At 32.5% G+C, this 26,536-nt stretch overlaps 2 protein-coding genes across 2 annotated transcripts in view; one reads left to right on the top strand and one right to left on the bottom strand.

Moving 5' to 3' along the window:
• Nucleotides 1–304: 304 nt before the first annotated feature.
• On the bottom strand, nucleotides 305–5,937 carry LOC139510537 (uncharacterized). The gene is made up of 6 exons (XM_071297102.1): nucleotides 5,651–5,937; nucleotides 4,375–4,486; nucleotides 4,096–4,166; nucleotides 3,147–3,215; nucleotides 2,449–2,517; nucleotides 305–1,339 (listed from the first exon to the last, which is right to left on the bottom strand). Exons 1-6 carry the CDS (start codon nucleotides 5,721–5,723, stop codon nucleotides 609–611), a joined length of 1,125 nt encoding a protein of 374 aa, XP_071153203.1. The 5' UTR covers nucleotides 5,724–5,937; the 3' UTR covers nucleotides 305–608.
• An 8,232-nt stretch (nucleotides 5,938–14,169) lies between these two features.
• The window catches only part of LOC139510791 (titin-like), a 118,535-nt gene continuing 106,168 nt past the window's right edge, over nucleotides 14,170–26,536 (top strand). Inside the window, exons 1-6 of the mRNA XM_071297321.1 lie at nucleotides 14,170–14,187; nucleotides 15,287–15,455; nucleotides 17,176–17,481; nucleotides 18,440–18,494; nucleotides 23,439–23,515; nucleotides 25,192–25,245. Coding sequence (XP_071153422.1) covers nucleotides 14,170–14,187; nucleotides 15,287–15,455; nucleotides 17,176–17,481; nucleotides 18,440–18,494; nucleotides 23,439–23,515; nucleotides 25,192–25,245 — 679 coding nt within the window. The remainder of the gene's footprint in view (nucleotides 14,188–15,286; nucleotides 15,456–17,175; nucleotides 17,482–18,439; nucleotides 18,495–23,438; nucleotides 23,516–25,191; nucleotides 25,246–26,536) is intronic.

The following is a 26,536-nucleotide window of genomic DNA, read 5'->3' as shown; positions in this document are numbered from 1 at the left end:
TTGTGAAATACAACACTATATTTCTGACGGTTTTTTTTATGAATTTTTCAAGAATTTATCTCGTAAACAAAATTTCAATCTTGGTATCTGTGATGAGTTTTTTACAACCTCTGGTCTATACCACTGCTTATTTCCCAAGTATATAACCAGCCCAGTAGTCAGCACTTCTGTGTTGACATGAATTATCATTGACATGGTCATAATTAATTATAAATTAACTGTTTACAATACTTTGAATTTTTAAAATACTAAGGCTTTTCTTCTTCAGGAATAGATTACCTAAGCTATATTTGTCAAAAACTTTGAGGACGTTTTAGTCCTCAATAATCTTTAACTTTGTAGTTTATTTGACCTTTTAAACGTCTTTGAATTCGAACGAGACTGATGAGTTTTTTTGTAAACGAAATGCATGTGTGGCGAAAATATAAAATTTCAATCTCGGTATCTATGATGAGTTTTTTCTACATATCTCGAAATGACAATAAGGACAATACCATGTGTAACGTTGGTACGAGGAATATCTCATTTTATATACAGAATTTCTCCGAAAACGCAGAATAATTTTTAGTTTCATGTAAGTATATATAATCGATGAACAAAAGTATCAATCACAAAGTTTCGGTATTGTTCTTTTCATAATTTGGTAATAGTTCAACAGGTTGATCAATAACATTATCAATTGTTAACTTGTTCGGACCGGTCATTGGAATGTCGTAGCCGTGGTCTTTTTCATTTTGATTACTCTTTTCCAAAGGCTGGTAAGGGTTTAAATAATCAATGCCATCGTTTTTATCATTTTTTTCGTTATCCGATCCTGATGACGAATACGTCTCTACATGAACCATTGCGAGTATTTCAGTTTCAATTCTATCAATTGTTGGTTTATTAGGTGTAAGATAGTCTCGGTCGGTTTCTTGGATGCCGGAAATTTGTTCATGACTTTTAAAACTTTCCGGTCGGCTGTTCTCGTATGGATGATTGTCAACACTCGTTGTAATTTGTCTGCAGTAAGGTGGTGGGTAACTCGCTGTTTCTCCTTTGTCGTTTTCAATACTGTCTGAACCCGATGATCCGTTCACAACTTCTAAATATGGATTGTCGTTGACACTTGTAATTGACATTTTATCTTCATCAATGGTGTGATATAATCCTTCGTTCAACTCAAATACCTCGTGACTTTCATTTGGGGGATCGTTTTGGGTTATTTCTTCATCTAATGTCACAGATGCTTTGGATTTTTTTCTTCTAGGATTATATTTCTTGCATAAATAGCAGATTCCAAGTATAAGTACAACACCGGTTACCGAAGCTGAGTATATGAGTAGTTCTAACTGAAACCCTATAAAATAAAGCAAATAGATGTTTATGTATAAACTATAATTTAGTTTTGTGATCTGGTACATAAAACCAGACTTCGTTTACCTATATTTGAGCACTTTCTCCGATTTGTTTTTATAGTATTGTTTCCACTTGTCTTGAGTGTCGGTATTCAAATTTTAATCTGACTTGTTCTTCGGTAACGTATATGGGAGAATAAGTTTAATAACAAATGGTTAATTAGTTTTCATTAAAACCATAAAAAGAACATTGGGTTTCCTTCTCACTTATATAGTCTTTAACAAACAGCAGCTATTATTACCGATTAGAGCATATCAACGATACCATTTTCAATTTAAATACGCCTATCTTTGTTGTGAGCATGCATGCTGTAAAACAACAATTTATTTTACAAATCTGTCATTTTTTATTGACTAAAGACAGACACTCTCTATTAGCAATGACAAACATGACTCAGATAGGACAATTGAGGTACTAATGATAAATCGTGCAATGCTGTTTTTGTATGAACTAGTACACATGAAAACGTTGTTGTTGAATTCGAGAGAACTGAAGTAAAATATATTTGTTATGATATTGCAGTAATTCCATATGGTTCGTTCGGCGTTTTATTTATCCGGAAAGTAAGAATAGGGTTCGCATATTGCAAACTTAGTTACTCAGTAGTAAATTTTGGACTTATGTTTTTTGTCTATGTTCCAGTCGCTGTACTGTCTTCCGCTCCTAAAAAGTAAAATCACAAAAATACTGAACACCAAGGAAAATTCAAAACGGAAATTTCTTATTAAATGGCAAAGTCAAGAGCTCAAACACATCAAACAAATGGATAACAACTGTCATATTCCTGACTTGGTACAGGCATTTTCTTCTGTAGAAAATGGTGGATTGAACCTGGTTTTATAGCTAGCTAAACCTTTCACTTGTATGACAGTCGGTTATGATAAGTGTTGGGATAAAACCCATGGAATTTTCTTACATTTTCAGTTTTTACAAAACAGATTACTTTTGACCAACATATTTTTTTTCTTCTTCAATATTACAGTGAATCAGCAATTATAAAAAGTGAGACAGTAACAGATGTTTCAGATTAAAAATTGATTTGAATATTACCATTATTCCTTGTAGACTCCGTTGAACCTGCTATTGCTGTTCCGTATACTGTGACTGATTCAGACCTATCTGAATGTATAATATACAGTAACATTTAAGGCTATATGCGTTATAAAGTATATCAAATAAAAAAAATAGCATGTGTATATCATATAGTTTCTTTCTGTGTGTGTGTTGCATTGTCGTTTGTTCATGTCGCACTTCAGTTTATCCGTTGTTTCGTTGTTTTAATCTTATAGTTGATGTGTATCCCTCGCTTTTAGTTTGTTATCCGGATTATTTTTCTCTCAATCGATTTATGACTTTCGAACAGGGTATACTACGGTTGCCTTTAAAAAGCTAGCCACATAAAGTGTGAGTAAAGCAACCTGAGCGTTGATTCCACTTATAAAAAGTATTTGCTGTTGATGATAAAGGGTAATGACAATAAGCTTTAAAAAAGTATATTAAGCCGACAACAGCTTGAGTTCAAATGATTCTGGTCGAAGAGTATAGATTTGCTAGTACGAAAATAAATTTCTTTAATTATTTGTCTGATTTCAATACCATCTTTATTTATAATCTGATATCATATTTATCTTAAAGAACTTTTTAATAGTTAAACTGCTCGTAATCGCCTACTAGTACTTGAAAAGGAGTGTACTAGTTAGTGATATGTTACTTACTATAGATGTATTATAACTCTTTTTTTTATATACCTGATGGTTGTTCAGTTGGGACCAGATGACTTTCTGTATACACTGGCAACGTTGGGGTTACACTATTAACTATAGAAAAACATAACTATTCAATTTCCAGAAATGAGAAAATCGGTAACAGTCATTTATTCTATCGAGTTATACATATCTATATATCATGTGTCTTTTTAAAAGAAATAAGTCGTGTGTATTACAATTTAAATTGTACGTTTTCTTTTCTTAAAATCATAAAGTAAGTCATATGAATTAAATTCCCTTGAGCCTCTATCGTTCAACCTGTATCTTTTTCGAATGAATCGAATCACTAAGGGTTTGTTTTACCCAAGGAACAGATAGCATTAGCTGTATGTGGCAAAACCGTTCGATCGGAATTATGGGATCTCAATGATCTATAACTTATCAATTTATTTTGCCTTTTGTTTTAACTTGTTCAATTCGAACGTTATTAACGATTTGTTTTTGTATACGAAACGCGCGAGCAATCTTGAAATTTATAAAAAGCCAGATGTCTCTGATGATTTTATTTTCAAATAGTTATATACAAAGAATAAAACAACTGGTTATCTTTCCAGAGCGACCGAGATCACATCCGGTTTTTGTTGGATTTGTGTAACTCCGCTTTTTGTTTTTCTATGTAATGTTTAGTTGTTTTTGTTTGTTATTTCGTCGCTTTTTTTCATGGTTGTATCTGTTACATTTGGACTTTTGAATATATTCTCTCTCAATTTAAAAAAAAGAAGAACATTTGCTTGTTCGATAGAAACCATTTCTATTAATTTGAAAATAGTTGAATATATTATTTATACAGAAATCATTAAATGTATATATAGTCATCAGAGATATTCTACGTTTTACTACATTGTAACTAGGAGTCAAGTATGAGAGTAATATATTCGGTTGTCTTTGTCATTATCCATGCTTTTAAATGTATGTAGTGGTAATTATTTACTTGATATCGAATGTGTTGCTGTCGATTCTGATAAGCTTTGATCACCTATGCACCCATGGATGTGGTCACATCTAAAAAAGAAAAATAGTTTCGTTATACTGATCATCAATATGCATATCTCACATTAGCAACATATTAAGGAAAACGATCATCAATGATTGAAAGTTATTTGCAAATAATTCCCTCTCAAACAAACAAACAAACAAAATGATTGTATCTATCTATATCTTAGAACGTCAAGCATACAAATATTTTCTTGTATATTGGAATATACCTTACTTTTGGTAGACCTGGCAATGACATTCGGTGACACATCTTTTACCATAGAACATCCCATTGCATTCTCTACATGGTTGGCCTTCAATTGACGTAAATCCGATTGCTCCACATGCTAAATTGTGAGAAAATAGATTTATGGAGAGAATATGCTACAGATATTCAGATCTATACGAATTTTTTTACCAGGTCTTAGATTGTGGTTTAACATCTATGTCGTCTGCCTGCTAAGTCTCGAACGTGACCTATTCCAGAATATGAGTGTTTGCCGATTGTGAATTTGCATAGCTATACTACGCATCTCGGTATTAATTTTTTATGCATTAGACATTGATGTATTTAGTTATGATGTGTCTATTTTGGGTTCGGTTAGACAATATGTTATGTCTTATCGCTTATTGTTTGAATTCTGTATTTTCCGTGCATTTCATATATGTCTTTTTGTTAGTTAAGTCGACGGTAAATTTCGATGAATAAAAAATTGTGTTAGTCCAAACTCCTCACAGCATTAATTTAAAAAGCCTGTCAATATCGTCATAAACATGATAATTATTTGGACTATTGTGAAAGTAATTGTTAATTTTTTTTATCTCGTTGCAATTTTAACTGTATAAATTTCAAGATTATATATAATAAACGTCACAAACTTGAATACGCTACTGCATGTTTGTGGAGTTCTGTCCTGTCGTTAAAGGAAGATGTTCGCTGTTATACTGTTGTTTACTTGTTACTTATGTACTTTTATATTTTTGATTTATGCGTTTTTCTGCGCCGAGTGTTTTTCTGTTTGTTTTTACTGTATTACTGTTACGCACTGTTGTCATTTAAGCGATATCTTTTAACATGTAAGCAAGAGTTTTGACTAGCCATGAAACCAGGTTCAACCCACCATTCTTCTTAAAATGCCTTGTACCAAGTCAGGAATATGGAAGTTGTTGTCTAATAGTCCGTTTCTGTGTATGTTGGTATTTGTTTTGTTGCACTTCAGTGTTTCTGTTGTTCCGTTGTTTTCCTCTTATAGTTTATGTGTTTTCCTTGGTTTTTGTTTGTAACCGGAAATTTGTTTTCTCTCAATTGATTGATGATTTTTGAACAGTGGTATACTACTGTTGCCTTTATTGTTTACAGTTAAGAAATCCAAATGACTAGAATGTGGGACGTTCGATCAGTACTACCTCAGCAATTAAGTTGCCAAAAAAAATTCGCACATGTCCTTTACATGGTATACCGAAAGACGGGTATCACATTCATCTACTATGAACATCGAGGACTTACTTACCAACACATCTCCCGTCTTTTTCTTCATAATCAGAACAACAGTTATAATTTCTGAAAAAAAAATCAACCCACATACTTGAGGATCTTAAAGATTAAATGCCGTTTTGTAGTTTTATAGCATAGACGAAAGCGAAAGATGATTTCAGAATGACGATGTTGCACCTCAATGGGATAATTTCTAATAAATGAAACCTTTTTTCTGTATTAACTGATTCAAGAAAATATTGAAAATGCTTCAATTCGATCATTAACTTGTGATGTGTTCCCTAATGTTTGGATAATACAGTGTCCGTGTCCATTTTAAAATATTCAAATACTAGTAACGGTATTATAAAAATTCAAGTACTGTTTATTGGAAAGTAGAATGCGTCTGCTACACATATATGGACTGTTTTTGACAATACAATGCACATATGTCGCGTACTAACATCACTTTAGTCATGCTAAATTACTGAAATCTTCACAATTTTAGCATTTTAGTTAAATTGTAGGTGGTTTCCGTCTCAAATGAAAGTGGCCGCCGCATTCGTGTTCATTCGTAATATTGAAATGTAAGCTGTATTTGATGATAATACATAGCATATATAAAGGTCGAGGATGAACACGGACGCGGCCACTTTCATTTTTGACAAAAAAACATCTGAAAAGTGACGATTTTTGGCATATTTGATAGATTTTTCATATTTAAGCTTGAATCGGGGCTTTTTTTAATGACTTAATCAGTTAAAATCTTTCACATAAACTAATTGAATTAATTGAAATTGACACTTTAGTGTTTAAAAAGTGTCCAAAATATTTGTTACGACGAACCTGAAATTTGAGGCCAAAATCGGCCCTTACCGGACCTACTCCTTTATTTATATAATAGAGAATAGAAAAGTGGTAAATATCAAACAGAAAACAGTCCGACCATGCAAAGAATAGAAACCGGCACAAGGCGCAGCAAGTAGATCCCGCACCCGGAGTCGGGCTTCGACCGACCCCTTTCAAACAATCATGTATACCATTTTAGAAAAATGGACGTCACATCACACAAAACTCTGAAACATTTTTTTTTAAATCTCAAGATTAATAGAGGTTTCAGGCTTGGGTAAGGTACAAAGATGCGGCGGGATTAAACCTTTTTTGTGAGATTTCAATCCTCCCCTATTCCTGTAGCCAATGATTGAAAGATAATGTCTTTATTTTTCGACTACTATACAATTTATAGTTATATTCAAATAAACATTCTTATTTAGCCTGGCATCCTGACCCAACCTTAATACTTCGTCGATAGACAGTTATCGTTACTGCAGTCAGTGAGCCAGGACCCAAGGCTCATTATCATTCAACTATTACAGCTAGTACATATATTAAATGACAGAAATCTAAATCATGATCCTTGTATTCAAATATGTAAAAAAAAATGACAACAGCGAAATGTCTGTTGTACATGAAGTTACCCATACGTTCTAATCTATAGATCCAAAATTACACTAACCGGTTTTACATCTGTTCTTACTAGTTTTGAAAATATCAAAATGATATACATGTATAACTATAACACAGGTTAAAGTTGAAGAATTAAACTGCAGTTATATTGTACTACAGGGTGTATATCAACATTTTAAGACTGAAGTAGATCGAAGTAAAATCACAAAAAAAACTCTATTCATTCGACTTACCCCGAAGTGTTATTCAAACAAGCATGAGGCACTTCTTCTAGACAAATACAAAAAGGCAAAAGAAATACAAAAACTGATTTTAAAATCATTTTAATGTTGAATGGTTCCAATTTGGCTGAGGTATGCTGGGCTAGCCTCTCAAGTACCAGGAAAGAGGAAATAATTTGTCATTGTATGTCGATCTTTATACCGGAAATATATATATATAAATTTATGTGTAAAATGGATAATTTCATAAGGACAATAAGTGGAATTTAAAAACTAAAAAAACCCCACCAAAAGTCAATTTTGATTTATTGTTCATTTGTACGTCATTTTGTAGCAACTTATTCATGAATATATGCGAGGTCACTGCTGGACGCAATGTGCTCCACGAATATCGAAAATATGATTAGCATAGTATCATTTCTATTTCAAGCTGATACGAAGCTTATTTTAATTCTTTGTATAATCAAAGATCATATATAATAGTTCAATATTATATGTCTCTGGAATAATAGATACTAATTTTGCATTTGCCAATATCATTTAGATACACTTAAAGTTCAGTCTTTTTAGATTTATCTTTTAACTGTTTTAAAAGGCCATTCGAAGCCTATAGGGTCGTTAGAAGTTAACACATTCATCTCGATACTGTAGTGGACCCACTATATGGTAAAATTGATTAATTTCTCATTATGCCCTGAATATGCATGAACTATTTACCACTGAACGTTCAGTCTCTAACAGCGAATTTATAAATCAATATTGATTTTTTTAGTATTTCATTTGCGCAAAAAAAAAATCATTTGCAACACAAGCTGCCATATGTCATTGCGGACAGAATAAAACATTTCATTTGCGCCAATAAAACCGGTAAGTAGAACAAAATATGATTTTTTGAAAAGAGACTTTAATTAATAAGTCTAGCAATTGGCATTTTATTTCCGCCATAAAAAAATCTGTCATATGCACAACAATCATATTTTATTTTCGCCAGATTAATTCATCTCATTTGCGCCAATATGTTAGGTAAATAGTTTAAAAAAAATTATTATAAAAAATAATTGATTAAATCAAGGATTTGTATAGTATTACTTCAATCCAATCGCTACAGGAAATATACACAAAGCGGGCAGCATGTCAGAAGAACTTGCTTTGGAATCATATAGAAAACAGAAAGGTGAGATAACAACACAATGTCGATATCATCACATACCAAGAAGACACGACAGTATTCAACTTAAGTCTCGGTCACAACAGATCGTACGATTTTTGTGTCGTGGAAGATCTATAAAATAGTTGTCGTGGCACTGTCGTGCAAAATGTTAAAAAAATATTTCGAGTGGTCACATCAGCTACGACATGTCCACGATGGTTCCACGATGGGTAATAGACAGAAAAAAAAGAATTGTAATTGTACCGTCGTGGGTTTGTCGCAAGTCGGTCAGGTGACAGTCGTACGATAATCGTACGACAATCGTGAGTTGTTTGGAGCTATTTTTCAGGTGTTCAAGTCATGGGATGCGCGTGTTACTGTCGTGTCACTGTCGTGTCACTGTCGTGCCACTGTCGTACGACTGTCGTACCACTGTTATGCGATCCTCAGCAAAAGCTCTTGAAACATGCCAGGATCATTCACATGAGTCCAACCAAATCACCGGCAGATTCCCGCTCCAACTCTAGCATGTACTATACTGCCCAAACATCAGGCGCCGTTCGATCCGATGATGGCCTAACCAACCAACGTCGGGCTTTTCGCAGGTTCCTATATACTGTTCATGGACTCGAATCAAGGCTAACAGGACCATATTTTGGTCTTGTTGGAGTCCGGCAAGGCGCTTTTTTCAGCAGGGCCAATTATAATCGTTCTGATGGAATAGCCATCCTTTTTAAACGGTAACTGAGACGGTATGTTTTTCCAAACATTTATTCTCACCGAATGTATTCTTCTAACTTGATAAAACGGAAATATGTTGCACGACAAACGTACCACTGTCGTACGACAGACAATCGATGTTGTGCGAGCATCGTACGAAATTTGGCGTTCGTGAGACAATCGTGTGACTGTATCACGAGTGTCTTGAGACAGACCTGAGATTGTCGTACGACAGTCGTGCGACGATTGTTTGATTAAAAATATCTTATGTTGATACCCACGACAATGTGTTTATCGCACGACAGTCACACGACGGTTGTAAGACACTTTAAATTCACGACAGCCACAAGACAGTGACACGACAAAAAAATCGTAGAGCAAAAAAGGTGCTTGTCCAATTTTCGTACCCGTGACGACACAAAACAGCGCAACGATGCTCAAAATATCGTACGACTGTCGGTACGATTGTCGTACGACGACCACAGATGACCCGCGATTTGACCAAATTCCATGTCGTGGCGCTGCATAGATGTGTTGTGGGTTCGTTGTGACCAGAGCTTAAGACAAGAGACTAAAAAACAAAAACTTACACAACTATCAGAATTATGTATTACCGTCAACGAAACATGTATTGAGAATGTCCATTCTTTCAAATTACTTGGAATTGACATTAATGAAAATTTAAGCTGGGAAGATCATGTTGATCGTATATATTATGTAAGATTATCTCATCTAAAATATCACTTTTATAAAAAAAATAAAGTATTTTTGCCAATACACACAAGGCAACTATTTTATAATGCATATATTCTACCATATATAGAATATTGTAGTTCAGTTTCACGGGGGAAATTTATTACAAACAGATTCAGATAGAATGATAAAACTTCAAAAAAGAGTAGCAAGAATTATACTGGAATGCGATATTTCTATTCCATCTAATTTTTTATCCTTTTTACGTGCTTTAAATATTTTGGTTTTATCTTGTAGAATTACTCTTTTTCTTGTGCATGTAGTGCCCAAGGATCGCGTCATGCAGTATTACAGACTAGGGGGTCTAGGGGAATCGCTCTGGTAGCACGGATGGAGACGATTATACATACGGACACATAAAAACACATCCATTTTAATCAGACAAAGATGACGTCACAAACAAAAATACAAATTACAGGCAAAAATGGAACAACTCTATCATACACACAGAAACATAATCCGACCATACATATCTGACAACAGCAGTGAATGTTGGTCAAGATTGTTGGATTATTGAACAATACCATTTGGGACTCAGGAGAATAAACATCAGCAATGAAAATTATTTATAAATTAGAAATAAACAAAACTCAATAGTACGAAGGTCTTATATATATCAAACTAATCAGAAAAAAATCAACAAATCATTAATGGGTACGAGTTGATAAAAGTACGACTTGGTAAGATGTAGGTACGAGTTGTCAAAAGGTACGACACAGCAGGGTTAGATGTTTGCAGTTGTAAGTGGTAAATATATAGCGGCGATTGTCCCATTTCAAGTTTCTAATGAATATTTTAAGAAGGAATCTTTATTTTTTTGTCTCCTTTGATAATCCTTTACTCTTTGTAGACTCAAAACATGACCTGTTCAAAGATTTAATTTTTTTCTACTTTCACTTTCATTGACTTTTGTCAAGTTTTGAAAAATTGAGGAAAACATGGCATTTTAAGTTAGTGTCAATTGAAAGCCTAATACTGGTTTTGTCATGTCCTTATAAGTATACTATGCATACTGGAAAAAAACTTATATGTTTTGAGTATGTGTTTATTCTTGATCAAAGATATGCTGCTATCATTTATATTGATAACCAAACAACATGATTTTAGAGGAAAAAAAGCATTCCAGCGTCTCAATAATTAGTGTATCCTTGTGTATTGTATTTTCGACCTTTTAACATATTCCTTTTATATGTTCATGATGTTTGAACATAGACATACATTGTTGTACCTAAGATTTTGAGAGTCACTAGTATACTTGTGCATAAAATAATTGTATCTGAAATATATTTCGATCTTTAATTTTTTTTAATTTGAGTTCATTATAGATTGATGGCACCTTTGTTGACAAAAACAAGTGTCTTGTGGCTAAATGACCTTGATGTTAATCACATGCAAAAAAAACTAAAGATTTGTTTATTTTAGATCGTTTCTTTTGGAAGGTAAAACTAGTATTAGTGAAAGGGTACAAAAATGTGATATCAAATAAAAAACGTAAATACTTAATTATAATAACTTTATTTGGAAAATCTTCACCACACATGGTATTATTTGCTATTGTTACTAAGTATAGCAGCCGAATATGACGTCACACTGGCATGCGAGCATACGGGAAGTGAAAGTAAAATTAGGTCGAAAACACAATACGAGACTATACATGTAGAATTATTAAAAATACGAGTGAACCAACACCTGAAGTGGTGATCGTGCGGTAGAATTATTGAATAAATTACCATTTGGAAGGATAATAAACATCAGCAATGAGAATTATTTTATAATTTAGAAATAAACTAAACAGAATACAAACATGACAAAGGTCTTATAAAACTTTAAAAGCATCAAGAAGCGACAAGAAGAATAATTTAGCCACAATGTCAATAATTATTATTTGAAATAAAAGATATCAAAACATGCATTAAAATGTGTGTGGTTTTATTTTGGCAGTGTCTGCGCATACCCTCATGCGGGTACGAATAGCAAAATTGCCGTTCGTAGTCTACGCGTACCCACATCCGGTTTTATAATAAATTGCCATCAGAGCGGGAATTAAACGTAAAATATAAACAGAAATTATGGCAATTAGTGAATAAAATTGATCAACTACTTAGAAGTTTTGTAAATATTTATATATATGTAAGTGAACAGTTTTTCTCGGTTAAAAAATATTCTTCAAATGGGAAAAGAGTGATATACGTGTGGGGCAGACATTTCAAAGTTATCATGAATTGGAACAATTTGTTCAAAAGTATCAGTCGATTAATTTCATACAATTGTATATAAAAACAAACTCGGGGTCAATTGCAGCTGCAGAGAAAAGAAGAACTTTTAAAGTTTTACAGAATAATTTTTTCCTGTATTCACGGAGGCAAAAATTCTAAACAAGTTCGACAGGAAAAATTAAGGCCTAATTATACATTATTTCTGATAAACAAAGGCCGATGCCAATAATCTTCTATGAAAGCTTTGTTAATAAATAACAAAATGTTTTGCCTCTGAGGCGTGGAAGCAACTTAAAATTCGGATATTATATATTATAGGACTATAGTTTACAGGGACTGTATATTTCATTTTCAATTAGTGTGCATTTAAGGTGGTACCCAGCACTTTAACTAAAATTAATTTGGCTCGTTTAATTTTCTTAAAATTTTGACAAAGTATTTACTTTGACCCTTTTACAAAAATATAAAAAATTCAAAAAATTTGAACCAACTGTTTTATCAGAAAAATTACACTGGTTATATAGCAGTTTGTCAAACACTTATTTTGATCATTGAGAAGCTTAATATTCCCTTAACAACACAACGTAATTAAAACGTTTAGCTGATTTTACAGAGTTATCTCCCTGTAGTGTTAGGTACCACCTTAATTTGCAAGGTTTATTATATATTATTAACTTATAAATACAATTCGAAAATATTATTTGTCATACCCTTCACTTGTTCTACTCGAAATCCCCATATTATCGATAATTTCTGTATATATTTCACGTTTAATTCCCGATTTGATTGCATTTTATTATAAAACCGGATGTGGGTACGCGTAGCCTACGAATGTCAATTTGACTATTCGTACCCTCATGCGGGTACGCGCAGAGCAGACACTGCCTTTTATTTTAGATATACAAGAATTTCATTATTTCAGAATACTGATCGAAGAAAATAAAAAAAAATTGTTCCAGAAAGAGTTTATCAAGGATAATTAATAAATTAATATATATTTAGTTTACTGTATAAATGAATAAATCAATTATATATTTAGTCAGCGGACAGCATGGGTTGATATATATAACTAAGGTTCAAACCAAATAAGACCATCTATAAACATGATAATTAAATCTTTATTTATTTCACTAAAATGTCAAAATATATATTGTAAAGTCAGTGGCAGATCCAGAACTTTTTGTAAAGGGGGAAAGGGGGGGGGGGGGGGGGCTGGTTGATTTAATGGGAGGGCCCACTGCAGTCTGACATGCTTCAGTGATTCCCTATACAATCAACCAAATTGAACCCCCACTGAAAGATAATAATTTTCCATCTACTGTATTTACCGATTTTAAAATGACCTTTAGAGGTGAACATTGACAACACTGTGTTTCTTTGTCATTCAAGTATTACCCTATAGTTACAGCAGTCCATTCGTGCTAACTGGGAGTATGTGGGACTTGAGTGTCTTGCTGGGGAATTTTTATTGTCAAGTCGGGTCTGCCAAAATGTCTGTTTTTTACTGATTTTTGACAAAGCGGTGACCTAGATTTTACAGACTAAATTCCTATTGGCCATATTATACCTCGTTGTGTTCCTGTACCACCTATGCATGCATTTATGAAAATATTTTATACCTACAGTCACTTCCAGAACTTTACGAAGTGGCCATCAATTCAAAAGATGCCCACCCCCACCTGTTTTTGGCTACTTTTCACGTTTTTTCCGATTTTGAACTCTTAAACGGCTTTCAAAGTGCCATATTTTCATGAACAGACATCTGAGAAGAATTTATGGACCATGAGCCGCTTGGTTGAAGTCCATGCTATCATGACAGTTCAGCTGGGGCAGTTCAAAAAAGTATGGAGGGTCATACGGGCCATCAAAGAATGGTTGTCGCCATCACGCCTACAGGCGGGATTGGGGGCTAAAGGGTTAAATGAGTGATTTCTAAATCACTGATTCAAGTAACATTATGTCCATAAAGGTTGGAAGTAGGAGTTGTCTTTCTTTAATAATCACCTATTAAAGTATCTGTGTTGATAGGATGACTGGGTCATGTCAGGTAATGACCTTGTACTGAATCTAGGATAATGACATAAAAATCACTTGCAGTCCAAAAACAGAACTAGTACTATATTTGTAGACTGATTGTTAAGATAACATAATTCTTTGAAATAAAATGTCAGCTGATATGAAGTCTTCCTATTTTTAAAGGTGATTGAAGGATGGTCGTGAAGGCAGAGCAGTTGCTGGGGAGAAAGAAATGAGAAACGTCTTCATCTGGCTGGTAATTGTCCTAAAAAGATTATTACATGTATTTATTTGAATAAGGAATTGATTGATTGAGTATTTGTAAGGTATTACCAAATGATTCAAATGGAACTGTTTGGGTTCACATAAAATATAGTCAAGTTAATTGTTTTAGAAGTTTTCTAATATCCATATATACATGATAAAGGTGTTTTCAACACCAATTAAAAATCTCAATCTATCATGTCTATTAAGTCAATTTTTTAAAGGCGGTTTACTGTTTTTATAAATTTTAGATTATACATCTCTGAGTTTTGGAATTTTATTCATAAAAAAGTTGGATTTTCCAGTATTTGTATTTGTAGAATACGGTAACTCAACTTAGGTGAATTGAGCAGTTTTCATGAAACTTTGGTGACTGCTTTATGTCTATGCTCCCTATATTTACTTTTTCCACAGCTTTGTAAAGTTTTACCATAAGTTAAACTTCATCGACACCAGTTTTGTCCTGAATTGTACATGTATCATGTTTTTACATGCCAAATTTCAACAAATGTTTAAAGTCTATGAGTGAAAAATGCCCATTCTCATGGCAACTGCTACTGAAAATAACACCTGGTTTCCTGGAAATATTAAATAAGTTTACTATGAAGCACATTAATCCTCAATTTTTAATGCAAACTCATCATTTTCATGGATAAGTAAAGTTATCTCAAATATATCTCATTTTTCATGAAAAACTCACAGTATACGTTGTTTGGAATACTAAAATGAAAAGATACATGAATGGGGCATATTAACATTAGACAACACCTTCAAGTTTAAGTCTCATCATTTCAAGGGGCAAATAATTCATGGAATATGGTCATATCTTACAACTTGCCTGTTAATATAATAAATCATATTTCAAGGTCATTAATGCTGTATCAGCCTTCAATTTAAAATGTCCACATGCTGGAGAGTGGAACCATACAGCTGAAGCTAGAAATTGTTCCAGTACAAACTATTACTGTTTGTTCGATGATGTGAAACTGAAAAATGCTGCAAATTGTAGCACAGAACCACGGACAGAAAGAAAGGGTAAATAAATTATTTCTCAGTATACATGGTATATGTAATTTATAAAATAAGCAATACAAGGAAAAATTGTTTAGCCAAGTTAGTAAATTTGAAAATGCCTACATAAAATCAAACTTTTTATAGTTGCTTCCTTCAACATACAGCATTAGGTCTCTTGTGGAGAGTTGTCTCATTAGCAATCATACGACATCTTTTTAATCCGACCATAAAATATTTGCGTTCATATATTGGTATCACATTGTCGTTGTCGTCCGCGTCGTCCAAAGACAGTTAGATTACAGACAATAACTTTAGTTTAAGTGAATGGATCTCTATGAAAGTTAAACACAAAAGAAAGGCTTGGATTTAATTTTGGGTTATTGTCCAAACAGTTTAGGAATTAAGGGCCTAAAAAGGGGTCCAAATAAGCATTTTTCTAGTTTCCTGACAATTACATTAGTGTATTGATCTTTCTGAAATTGTACCACAAGGTTCCATAACAAAAAAGGAAGGTTGATATTGATTTTGGGGGTTATGGCCAAAACTGTTTAAGAATTAGGGGTCAAAAACAATACTTTTCTAATACTTTGTATAAATTGCTTATTTCTTGACCAATTTCAACGGGGTTTTATAGTTTTCAAGTTATTCCAAATCAGGGTCCAAAATTGACCTTTTTTAAAAAAAAAAATTGAACTCTTGGGGTTCTTTGATATGCTGAATCTAACCATGTATTTAGATTTTTGATATTTAGGCCCCTTTATCAAATTGGTCCACATTGAAGTCAAGAGGATCCAAAATTAAACTATTGTTTGATTTCATTAAAAATTGAATTCTTGGGGTTTTTTTTATATGCTGAATCTAACCAGATATTGGACCATAATAGGTAAATTAAAAAATTTTTAAGTTCTTAGACCACATTCATTCTGTGTTTGAAACCTATGCTGTGTCAAATATTTAATAGCAATTTAAATTCAGAGCTGTATCAAGCTTGAATGTTGTGTCCATTCTTGCCCCAACTGTTCAGGGTTTCAACCTCTGTGGTCATATCAAGCTGCAACCTGCAGAGCATTTTATAATATTTTCTCATCATTTGGCGTCCATAATTCGTCATTGTTGTCCATCAACTTTTACAAAAATCTGCTCCTCTTAAACTTATGGGCCAATTTTTTTCAGACTTGGCCACAATCATCATTGGGGTGTCTAGTTTAAAAATGTGTCCAATGACCATGCCTGTTAACCAAAATATCAAAAAATGGAACATGGGGAAAAATGAAAGTTTTGTCTAGTAATTTGAAAACTTCTATGAATAGAGAAAACTTGACAGAAGCAGAAATATTCAGGCTGTTGAGATAAACTTACTGTCCATGTACATTAAAAATGTCAGACAACTTTTCATAACAGTTGTTACCCTTAAATGACAAATTTTACATTTTTTTCTCTTATTTACCTAACCTTGAAAATTATAATAGACACAGCAAAACTTTGATTGGCAAACATGATGAGCAAGACAAGATCAACAAATAAGTGAAACAGCCAATATCGTCAGATGACTTTATTTTTGATATGTAAATTTGCTCTTTATTGACAATTTTTACCAATTTTAAGTGTATTTGCCGATAATCTTGAAAACTACAACAGATGAATAGCAAAAATAATCAGTAAAACAATTATCTACAAATAATTGAACATGGCCAAAATTATCAGATAATATTACACAGTTTAATTTATGATAATATTTTAGGGTTCAAGACAGTGCTAAACAAAGGATACTTTAACAGGAAAGCATGCTCTTTAAATCATTTCCAGCCCTTCAAATTTTCATCATATAAGAACAGTGAATGTGTGTTAGAGAAGTCCCTGTGTTCAGAGGAAGGACAAGTCATTGCAGATACTGGTACCCCAATAAGAGATAGGAGTTGTAGATGTGATTACCTCAAAGGATATGCCATTTTAGCCAATACCAGTAATCTGTGTTCTTGTACTCCTTCAGAAGAAGATTGCACATGTTTCAAGAAGTCTTGTAGCGATACAGAGATATTGTCACCAGGTGAAGTAATCAGAAATCAGTAAATTACAATATAAAAGTAAAGAGATGATACTTTTCTCTACCAACGGTCTTAATCTATATAAAAAAAAGAAACGAGAAGCATTAATTTCAAGATGCATTAATTTAAAATACAAAACCCCTACACATGCTAAACAAATCAAAACATAACAGAACAGCACTTCATCTATAAAAGCATCAAAAGCTAAGACCAAAAATAAAATTAGAATTGTGTGATGTTGCCTACCTACCCACACAAAAAGCTGCCTACCTGTAAATTTTATAACACAATTTGTTAAAAAGTTTTGTCATGTTCTAACACTTTTTTCTTGTCCAAAACATGTTACTTATATTGTTGGCAAAAAAACACCACTACCTTCCTACATTTACGGTTTACCTACCCAACCCTACTATGCAGTGATAGGCAACATTTAACAAAGATGTTGCTAAGGGTGGCCTCACTATACATTCCTTATGACATGTATAGCATCTGTTTGATTGGAAGGTTTTGCTAGATGTCAAAATTCTTGAAAGATTTTAAAGTTGTTAACAAGGAAATTCTCAATTTTATGTATTGAGCAGATTATTGCTTAAGGCTAAAAATCACAGGATGCTCTCGCTCAAGGTCTGATAATTAGGTCAAGGGATGATACTCTTTATCTATCATTGATTAATTCATCACATATTTAGCCTTTGAAATTAGACCAAGAAAAAAGAATAAACATTGGAATTAATTACAATATAGGGATTTCTGAAATTTGGTTTTATTGTTTATTTTAGTCAGCTATATCGTGTGATGTGTATTCAGATTCACAACTCAACAACTTCCTGTTTACCCAAATATTTTGGCGGGGGTATCATCAGTGAGCAGTAGCTCGCAGTTATACTTGTTGGAAAAGTTTGTACAGTACTTATGTATCAATGTAAATCATTACAATACTAATTTATGTATTATTTTCAGACTATGAATGTATAAAAAAGATAGAACTTCAAGTAATCCATCAATGTCCTACCATGTGAGTTTATGTGTATCCTTCCTTTATAAACCATTCATATAAATGTGAACCAATTCTGGTAACATGTCAGTTGAACTTTAATACTGTGGATTAGTTTATCTCATTGAATACTAATTTTCATTGATTTAGTTAAAAATTGTTATTTTCTGAATATTTGTTTTTATAGTGGTAATGCCAAATTCTTCATAAAAGTCTTTAGAAAATGAGTACAACATTAAAATTGGTGGTTTACCTTTACTCACATATCCACAAAAGGATGTATCCCACATATAATATATAAAGGAATCCATGGTAGATGTTACCTAGTGCTATTTGATAAATAAATGTGCTAAAATAAGTATTGGTAAGAAATTAAGACAACTTTGATTTATTCATCTGACATTTTCCTGGTCAATTATGTTTCAAAACCCTTTTTTAAAGTTGGTGAAATACAAAATTAAAAAAAACCAACCCAGGTACAAGTAATTAAGGGTCCACATGTCACAACACTAGTCTGAGATTACTCTGACCGCTGTTTTGCCAGACAAGCTGGGGCTGTGGGATGTCCGAGCTCATCCCATATCAAAAAGTGGATATTTGCCCGTCCAAAATGGATGCACTGCTTTGTTGCTTCTGGGACAGACTGATGACCTTGGTCCAGTATAAATTGGGCATTTGTTCATTTTTGTCGAGCCTGCAACTTTTGTTGCAGAAAGCTCAACATAGGGATAGTAATCCCCAGTGGTGGTGGCGGAGGCTACGGAGGCGGCGGCGTTAGCTTACTTCTTAAAAGCTTTATATTTTTGAAGGTGGAAGACCTGGATGCTTCATACTTTGTATATAGATGCCTCATGTTACAAAGTTTCCGTCAGTCACATGTTCAATGTCCTTGACCTCATTTTCATGGTTTAAGTGACTACTTGAAAAAAAGTTAAGATTTTTTGTAATGTTAAATTCTCACTTATTATTAGCAATAGGATAACTATATTTGGTATGTGCGTACCTTGCAAGGTCCTCATGCCCGTCAGACAGTTTTCACTCAACCACAACCTCATTAAATGGATCAGTGAACAAGGTTAAGTTTTGGTGGTCAAGTCCATATCTCAGATACTATAAGCAATAGGTCTAGTATATTTGGTGTATGGAAGAACTGTAAGGTGTACACGTCCAACTGGCAGGTGTTATCTGACCTAGACCTGATTTTCATGGTTCAGTGGTTATAGTTAACTTTTTGTGTTTTTGTTTGTTTTGCATATAGTGTATGCAATAGGTCTACTATGTTTGGTGTATGGAACGATTGTAAGGTGTACATTTCTAGCTGGTAGATGTCATCTGACCTTGACCTCATTTTCATGGTTCAGTGATCAAAGTTAAGTTATTGAGGTTTGGTCTTTTTATCTAATACTATATGCAATAAGTCAACTATATTTGGTGTATGGAAATATGTTATGATCTATATGTCAGTCGCTCAGATTTAATTTGACCTTGACCCCATTTTCATGGTTCATTGCTCAATGTTAAGTTTTTGTGTTTTCGTCTATTTTTTTTTAAACTATAAGCAATAGGTCAACTATATTTGATGTATGGAAGAATTGTTAGCTGTACATGTCTGTCTGGCATAGTTCATTTGACCTTGACCTTGTTTTCAAGGTTCATTGGTCAATTTTTAGTTTTCTGGGTTAATGTAAAGTTTATGTGACAGTTGTAGTAAAGCTTTATATTTAGGACTATCAACATAATAGTAATCATTAATGTAGAAGGTGAGACATTTCAGTGTGTGCACTCTTGTTCATTTATCTCTTCATTCATGTCTTTTATGTAAGTTTCATTACCTGTCACCCTTTATTTTCATAGTCATAGTTAATTAGTTTTGTAGTTTTGACTTTCATAAACATTGTCACTTAAAATACATGTTGAGCTAACAGGTGAAAAGTTTGATCTTGTAATGCACAAAATATTTGGAAAATAAAAAATTTAATAAGTTGGTCACCCTCCATAAAATGGTCCTGGAATTAAGATTACGTACATTTATATGGAACATAGATTATTTCTAAACTACCCTGCAGAAAGACTTTAATGAAAGTGCTTGAAACTTCAATAGAGCAGGGATACAGGCGCCTTCTATCTGGTAAATGACATCATTAAGGCTTGTGAAATTGATGATATTTTCGGGTGAAGGACATGATTCCAGAAATGGCTTATACAACATATTGTAACGAAGTAAGTTCTTTGGATTGTCAAGTGGCCAATGTTATACCAAACTAATTTTAAATATAAATTTATTAAACAAAACAAAAGTAAAGTAAATTCAACATAAATGAAATAATGAAATGAATACATGCAAATATAGGTAAATAAACACACACAAAACAGAACTAAATATAATGTTTAACTTATGAAATAAACAAAATAAAACTAAACAATTACAGTCCACACACCTCCATCAATTCTGCACACTTCCCGGTAAAGGTTGAACGTTACACGTACTGTAGAAAAACTTTGGGTAGTTCCCCTTGAATTTCTTTAATATATAACGGACATAAAATAACTATTTTCACACATTTTTGGTTGATTCCAAATTGAAGAAAAGAACACTAGATTTTATACTTTTACGGCAATGATGAATTCATACGAGCAATGACGACTTGAAACTGCATAATACTGCACGGACTGCTCAATTTGTTAAACATATATTTAAACGGGCTTCTTTAAATATTTCTAACGTATAATTTCACCGACTCCAGGCGTTGTAATTGATATCAGCAAACATCGAGTTGTAACCATATTACTAATAATACACCATTTTATACTCCGACACCATATATCAGGACCAGTCGATGATATTTACTATGTGCTGTAAGCACATCAAAACCAGGCCTAAAAACCCCTGAGTGTTGTAATAATACGACTGGGATATCCATGTCCTATACTGACAATTGTAATACCCAACTGCTATTTTTACCAACTCTAGACTCAGCACAAGCATGTGCTTTACTTAATGGCCATGTTTCGACTAATTTGAATCTTACCTGTTAAATTTCAATAGGTGCCTAATCACTTGATACACATGAAAGGTCTGCTTGTCTATATAGTCCGGTGTTAATGAAAATAAGCCCCAACATAAAATAAAGTCCTTTGTGAAAAAAATTTATATAAATAAATAAATGGAGTTTGTTACACATATCAGTTATTTGATTTTTAGGGATGTGAACTTAAGCATGCATGAAATGTAGGTTCGCCTTATTATAGAATCTTGGGTCGTTTGGTGGTCAGTTCAAACACATTTTTATACGACTGCAAAAAATTTTTGCAGTCGTATATTGGTATGACGTTGGCGTTGTCGTCGTCGTCCGAAGACACATTGGTTTTCGCATTATTACTTTAGTTTAAGGAAATAAAAAATTTACGAAATTTAAACACAAGGTTTATGACCACAAAAGGAAGGTTGGGATTGATTTTGGGAGTTTTGGTCCCAACAGTTTAGGAATTAGGGGCCAAAAAAGGGCCCAAATAAGCATTTTTCTTGGTTATGCACAATAACTTTAGTATAAGTAAATAGAAATCTATGAAATTTAAACACAAGGTTTATGACCATAAAAGGAAGGTTGGGATTGATTTTGGGAGTTTTGGTCCCAACATTTTAGGAATTAGGGGCCAAAAGGGTCAAAGTTAAACTTTGTTTGATTTCATCAAAAATTAAATAATTGGGGTTCTTTCATATGCCGAATCCAACTGTGTATGTAGATTCTTAATTTTTTGGTCCCGTTTTCAAATTGGTCTTAATAAAGGTCCAAAGGGTCCAAAATTAAACTTAGTTTGATTTTAACAAAAATTGAATTCTTGGAGTTCTTTGATATGCTGAATCTAAACATGTACTTAGATTTTTGATTATGGGCCCAGTTTTCAAGTTTGTCCAAATCAGGGTCCAAAATTAAACTTTGTTTGATTTTAACAAAACTTGAATTTTGGGGTTCTTTGATATGCTGAATCTAAACATGTTCTTATTTTTTTGATTATGGGCCCAGTTTTAAAGTTGGTCCAAATCCAGGTCCAAAATTTAAATTTGTTTGATTTCAACAAAAATTGAATCCTTGGGGTTCTTTGATATGCTGAATCTAAACATGTATAAAGATTTTTGCTTATGAGGCCAGTTTTCAAGTTGGTCCAAATCGGGGTCCAAAATTAAACTTTGTTTGATTTCAACAAAAATTGAATTCTTGGGGTTCTTTGATATGCTGAATCTAAACATGTATTTAGATTTTTGTTTATAGGCCCAGTTTCAAGTTGGTCCAAATCGGGGTCCAAAATTAAACTTTGTTTGATTTAAACAAAAATTGAATATATAGGGTTCTTTGATATATGCTGAATCTAACCATGTATTTAGATTTTTGATATTTGGGCCTGGTTATCAAATTGGTCCACATTGAGGTCTAAAGGGTCCAAAATTGAACTTTATTTGATTTCATCAAAAATTGAATTCTGGGGTTCTTTGATATGCTGAATCTAACCATGTATTTAGATTTTGGATATTGGACCATAATAGGTAAATGTCCAATTAAAAATTTTTAAGTTTTTAAGTTTAAGTTCCTAGACCACATTCATTCTGTGTCAGAAACCTATGTTGTGTCAACTATTTAATCGCAATCAAAATTCAGAGCTGTATCAAGCTTGAATGTTGTGTCCATACTTGCCCCAACTGTTCAGGGTTTGAACTCTGCGGTCGTATAAAGCTGCGCCCTGCGGAGCATCTGGTTCTATAATTCAATATGGATTCCAAAATGTGAATATTTTTAAATTGTTTGATCTTATCTGGCTCTACCTGAAAATTATTCCACTGTTTGGATTTAGAATGTGCTTATACTTTTGCAAATAACATGATTATAGCAGTAATCAGCATAAAAAAAACCAGATTATTTTAAATTTTGAATGTCAAGTAAAATAAAATGTAAATTGATATATTTTCAGATCTGATAGAGGAAGTCTTACACCTGTCACTGATGTTGTTCCTATTGATCACTTCAGTTATGAGAAACATGATAAAGGTAATAAAAGTTTTCAATGTTTCAGTGAGGTCAATATTTGAATACTTCTTCAGAAAGGGACCACAAAATATGTCTGCTGAATTGGTACAACTGAATTAACTAAAAGTGTGTTTTCATGCCCCATTTTTGGGCATTATGTTTTTTTTGGTCTGTGAATCCATTTGTTTGTTCATCCAACTGCTCCAGTATGAAGTTTTTCAGGTTAAAGAATTAGTTTTTGGTCAAGGTAGTTTTGATGAAGTTGAAGTCCATTCAACTTAAAACTTAGAAATGTTCCATAGGATATGATCTTTCTAATTTTAATGCCAATATAAGAGTTTTGACCCCAAATTCACGTTCCTTCTACTATGGACACACTCTTGTTTGTCTTAGGTTCAAGATATAGGAAATAGTCTAATGTCATGAATGTATGTCACTGATTTTGGTAAAATTTTCCATACAACTTTGGCATGTTGAACTATAACTGAAAATTAAAAAAAAAAAGAAGTGTAATCATCTCTTTAATTTTCTGAAATATAGTTGAATTATTTCTTACAAAATAGATATTCATTCTAGAATTTGTCAACTCTTCTATAACCAATGTATAAATTTTAAAATTAAAATAGTTTTGTTTTTGATACTTTGATTTTCATTTTTATGATGTTATTAAAGTGATATAAGATTATCAACTTTCTTTGTTTTGCACACATGATCAGTTAAAGTAAAGTTCTTTGTGAAAAATTTCCAAGAAACTACCCAAAGTAGTGTAAAGAGATCTGATTGCAAGCTATAAAATGTGGATTTTTCAATGTCCTATGTGTCTAAATAGATAACAGATTGATCATTACATAAAAAGGAAGTAGGTAACTCTATGATTATTTTATATGATCAAAAAGACATTGATGTAAAAAATGTATCAACAACATAATAATGTAATGTATACTGCATCTGTGCTATTTGTGCAGTCATATTGCCTTGACTGTTACAATAATATTCATATGTGATATATAGTCAGTGACTGTATATCGCCTTGTTTATGACGTAGACAATGTGTTTTCTTAGAGTTTTAATATGACTTCAATAAAACATACAAGTTCGTGGAAATTTTATGTTGCCCGCTGAAAATTAAAAAAATATAGTTTTTACCCGTAATATTTCATTTAGAATAGTTGTAAGAATTGCAGTATATAAAAAATAACCATACATTGTCTCGAAATATTAATATTATTTGTAACAGGTAGAAATGCTAGGCCCAGCCTAACTTCTACCTGTTTCTAAGCCTTGTACAAATAACTTTTCGATAAAATGTATGGTTATTCTATATTTAAAAAAGTTTGCATTATACAGTAAAAGCAATATGACAATTTTTACAAACATTTTAGATTATTATTATTATTATCATCAATTTTAAGTTCATGTTTATCATACTGCATGTCTAGATATAGTAATTGGATTATGTCAAAGATTTTTGTTTAGTTTGCATACAGATGTAATTAGAGATAAAATATATTAAGTATTTTGAGAGTTTGACAGATTTTGAGAAGGCAAAAATAATTAAGTGGGAGATTTATATTAATTGGAGAAATCGGTCATGCTATAGAATATAATGATTTGGTATATAAAAGGGTTAAATCAGCAAAAAAATATTTTTCTTGAATGTGCTTTTGAATATTATAATATGTTTTTCTGTCTTTCAGTATACATATTATATGCTGCTACATGCTGTACAATTATTTTGGTGATTATAATAGGTATGTTATTAAATGTATAAAAATAAGTATCAATAATTTGGTCGCAGCTATGAAAACCATATGATACAATAAACAGTTTTGTCTTTGAAGATTGTGAGACATACAGTGAAAAATTTGCAGAAATCATAAGATATTTGTCTAAAGCTTTGCCTTTGAAGAGGGTAGAAAGGATGGATATTCCTGAACTCTTCACTGAATATGTTTTATGGTTAGGATTCCTGTTGTCTTTAGCCAACATTTCCATTGTTTAGTGACTAATTAAAAACATTTTACCCCCTTCAATTGTTTTTCTATTTATTATGAGTATAAGGACAACTGTATTTGATATATCTAATCATTGCAAAGCACACATGTCTGTCATACAGGGTTTAACCTAACCTTGACCTCAGTTCATGATTCAGTTTTCATGAAAAAGTCCCTTTCTCAGATGTTATATTCCACTGCTCTACGTTGGCTGATATTCCTAGTCAATGGAAAATCATCAACTAATCATAAGGAACTAGCTCAATCTATCTCAATATTATTGAGCTTTCAGCTGATAGGCACTCTCATCTAATGAGCACCAATCAAAATCCTTGATTTTAGATATGTTTGATCATTGATCACAATTAAAGAGGGACAGAACTATCTACTTTTGATTATTGTCTTGAAAACTGCCATTTATACAATAGGCAAAAAACCTTAAGATATTCGTTTCTATTATGATATTTAAAGGCAAACTCGGTTATTTCACATGACATACCGGTAAATGGAAATCAACTGTTTATTGGAGTTACTGCTCATAAGTTACCATTATCAGTCATTAATGGTATTTGTTTTGTTTCAGAGACTCACACCTATTATTAAAACAAATTTAACCAAACTAAATTATTATAGAAAGATAAAGGCTAATGGTGTGTTTGACCTTTATATGTCTTGTATTGTATTGTGTTTTTGGATTTCAATTTCATATAGCTATATTTACATTTAATTCATACTCAGAAGACTACTTTATTGAAAATGTATTCATAATTGCTTTTGTAATAGATTAAATGATTTAATGTGTCTCTTTATCTGTTTCAGTATTGAGTGTATGTGTGATATTTTGTTGGAAACAAACTAAAAGAAAAATTTGGCATGTTTGGACATATTTAAGAAATTGTTGTCGAAAAAGTAAGTAATTGTTATTATGTACAGTGTATGATGATTTATAAGAGTGATCTGCTGTATGATTTTGTCATCCAAATTTTATGAAACATTGTTAATTAAGAAACCAACACTTGCTACCAGAGAATGATTCTGAGCATTGAGT

Source organism: Mytilus edulis, chromosome 2 (assembly GCF_963676685.1).
Source record: "Mytilus edulis chromosome 2, xbMytEdul2.2, whole genome shotgun sequence".
Classification (NCBI taxonomy): domain Eukaryota; kingdom Metazoa; phylum Mollusca; class Bivalvia; order Mytilida; family Mytilidae; genus Mytilus; species Mytilus edulis.
The sequence above is the reverse complement of the archived record's forward strand: the minus strand, read 5'-3'. Positions and strand labels throughout refer to the sequence as shown.

What these genes read in the sequence shown, in the direction of transcription:
- LOC139510537 (XM_071297102.1), bottom strand. Translation starts at nt 5,723, where the DNA reads ATGTGGGTTGATTTTTTTTTCAGAAATTATAACTGTTGTTCTGATTAT. An exon ending in AGCAACACATTCGATATCAA is followed by an intron (nt 3,216 to 4,095) that starts GTAAATAATTAC and finishes GTTTTTCTATAG; the next exon opens with TTAATAGTGTAACCCCAACG. An exon ending in CCCAACTGAACAACCATCAG is followed by an intron (nt 2,518 to 3,146) that starts GTATATAAAAAA and finishes TTATACATTCAG; the next exon opens with ATAGGTCTGAATCAGTCACA.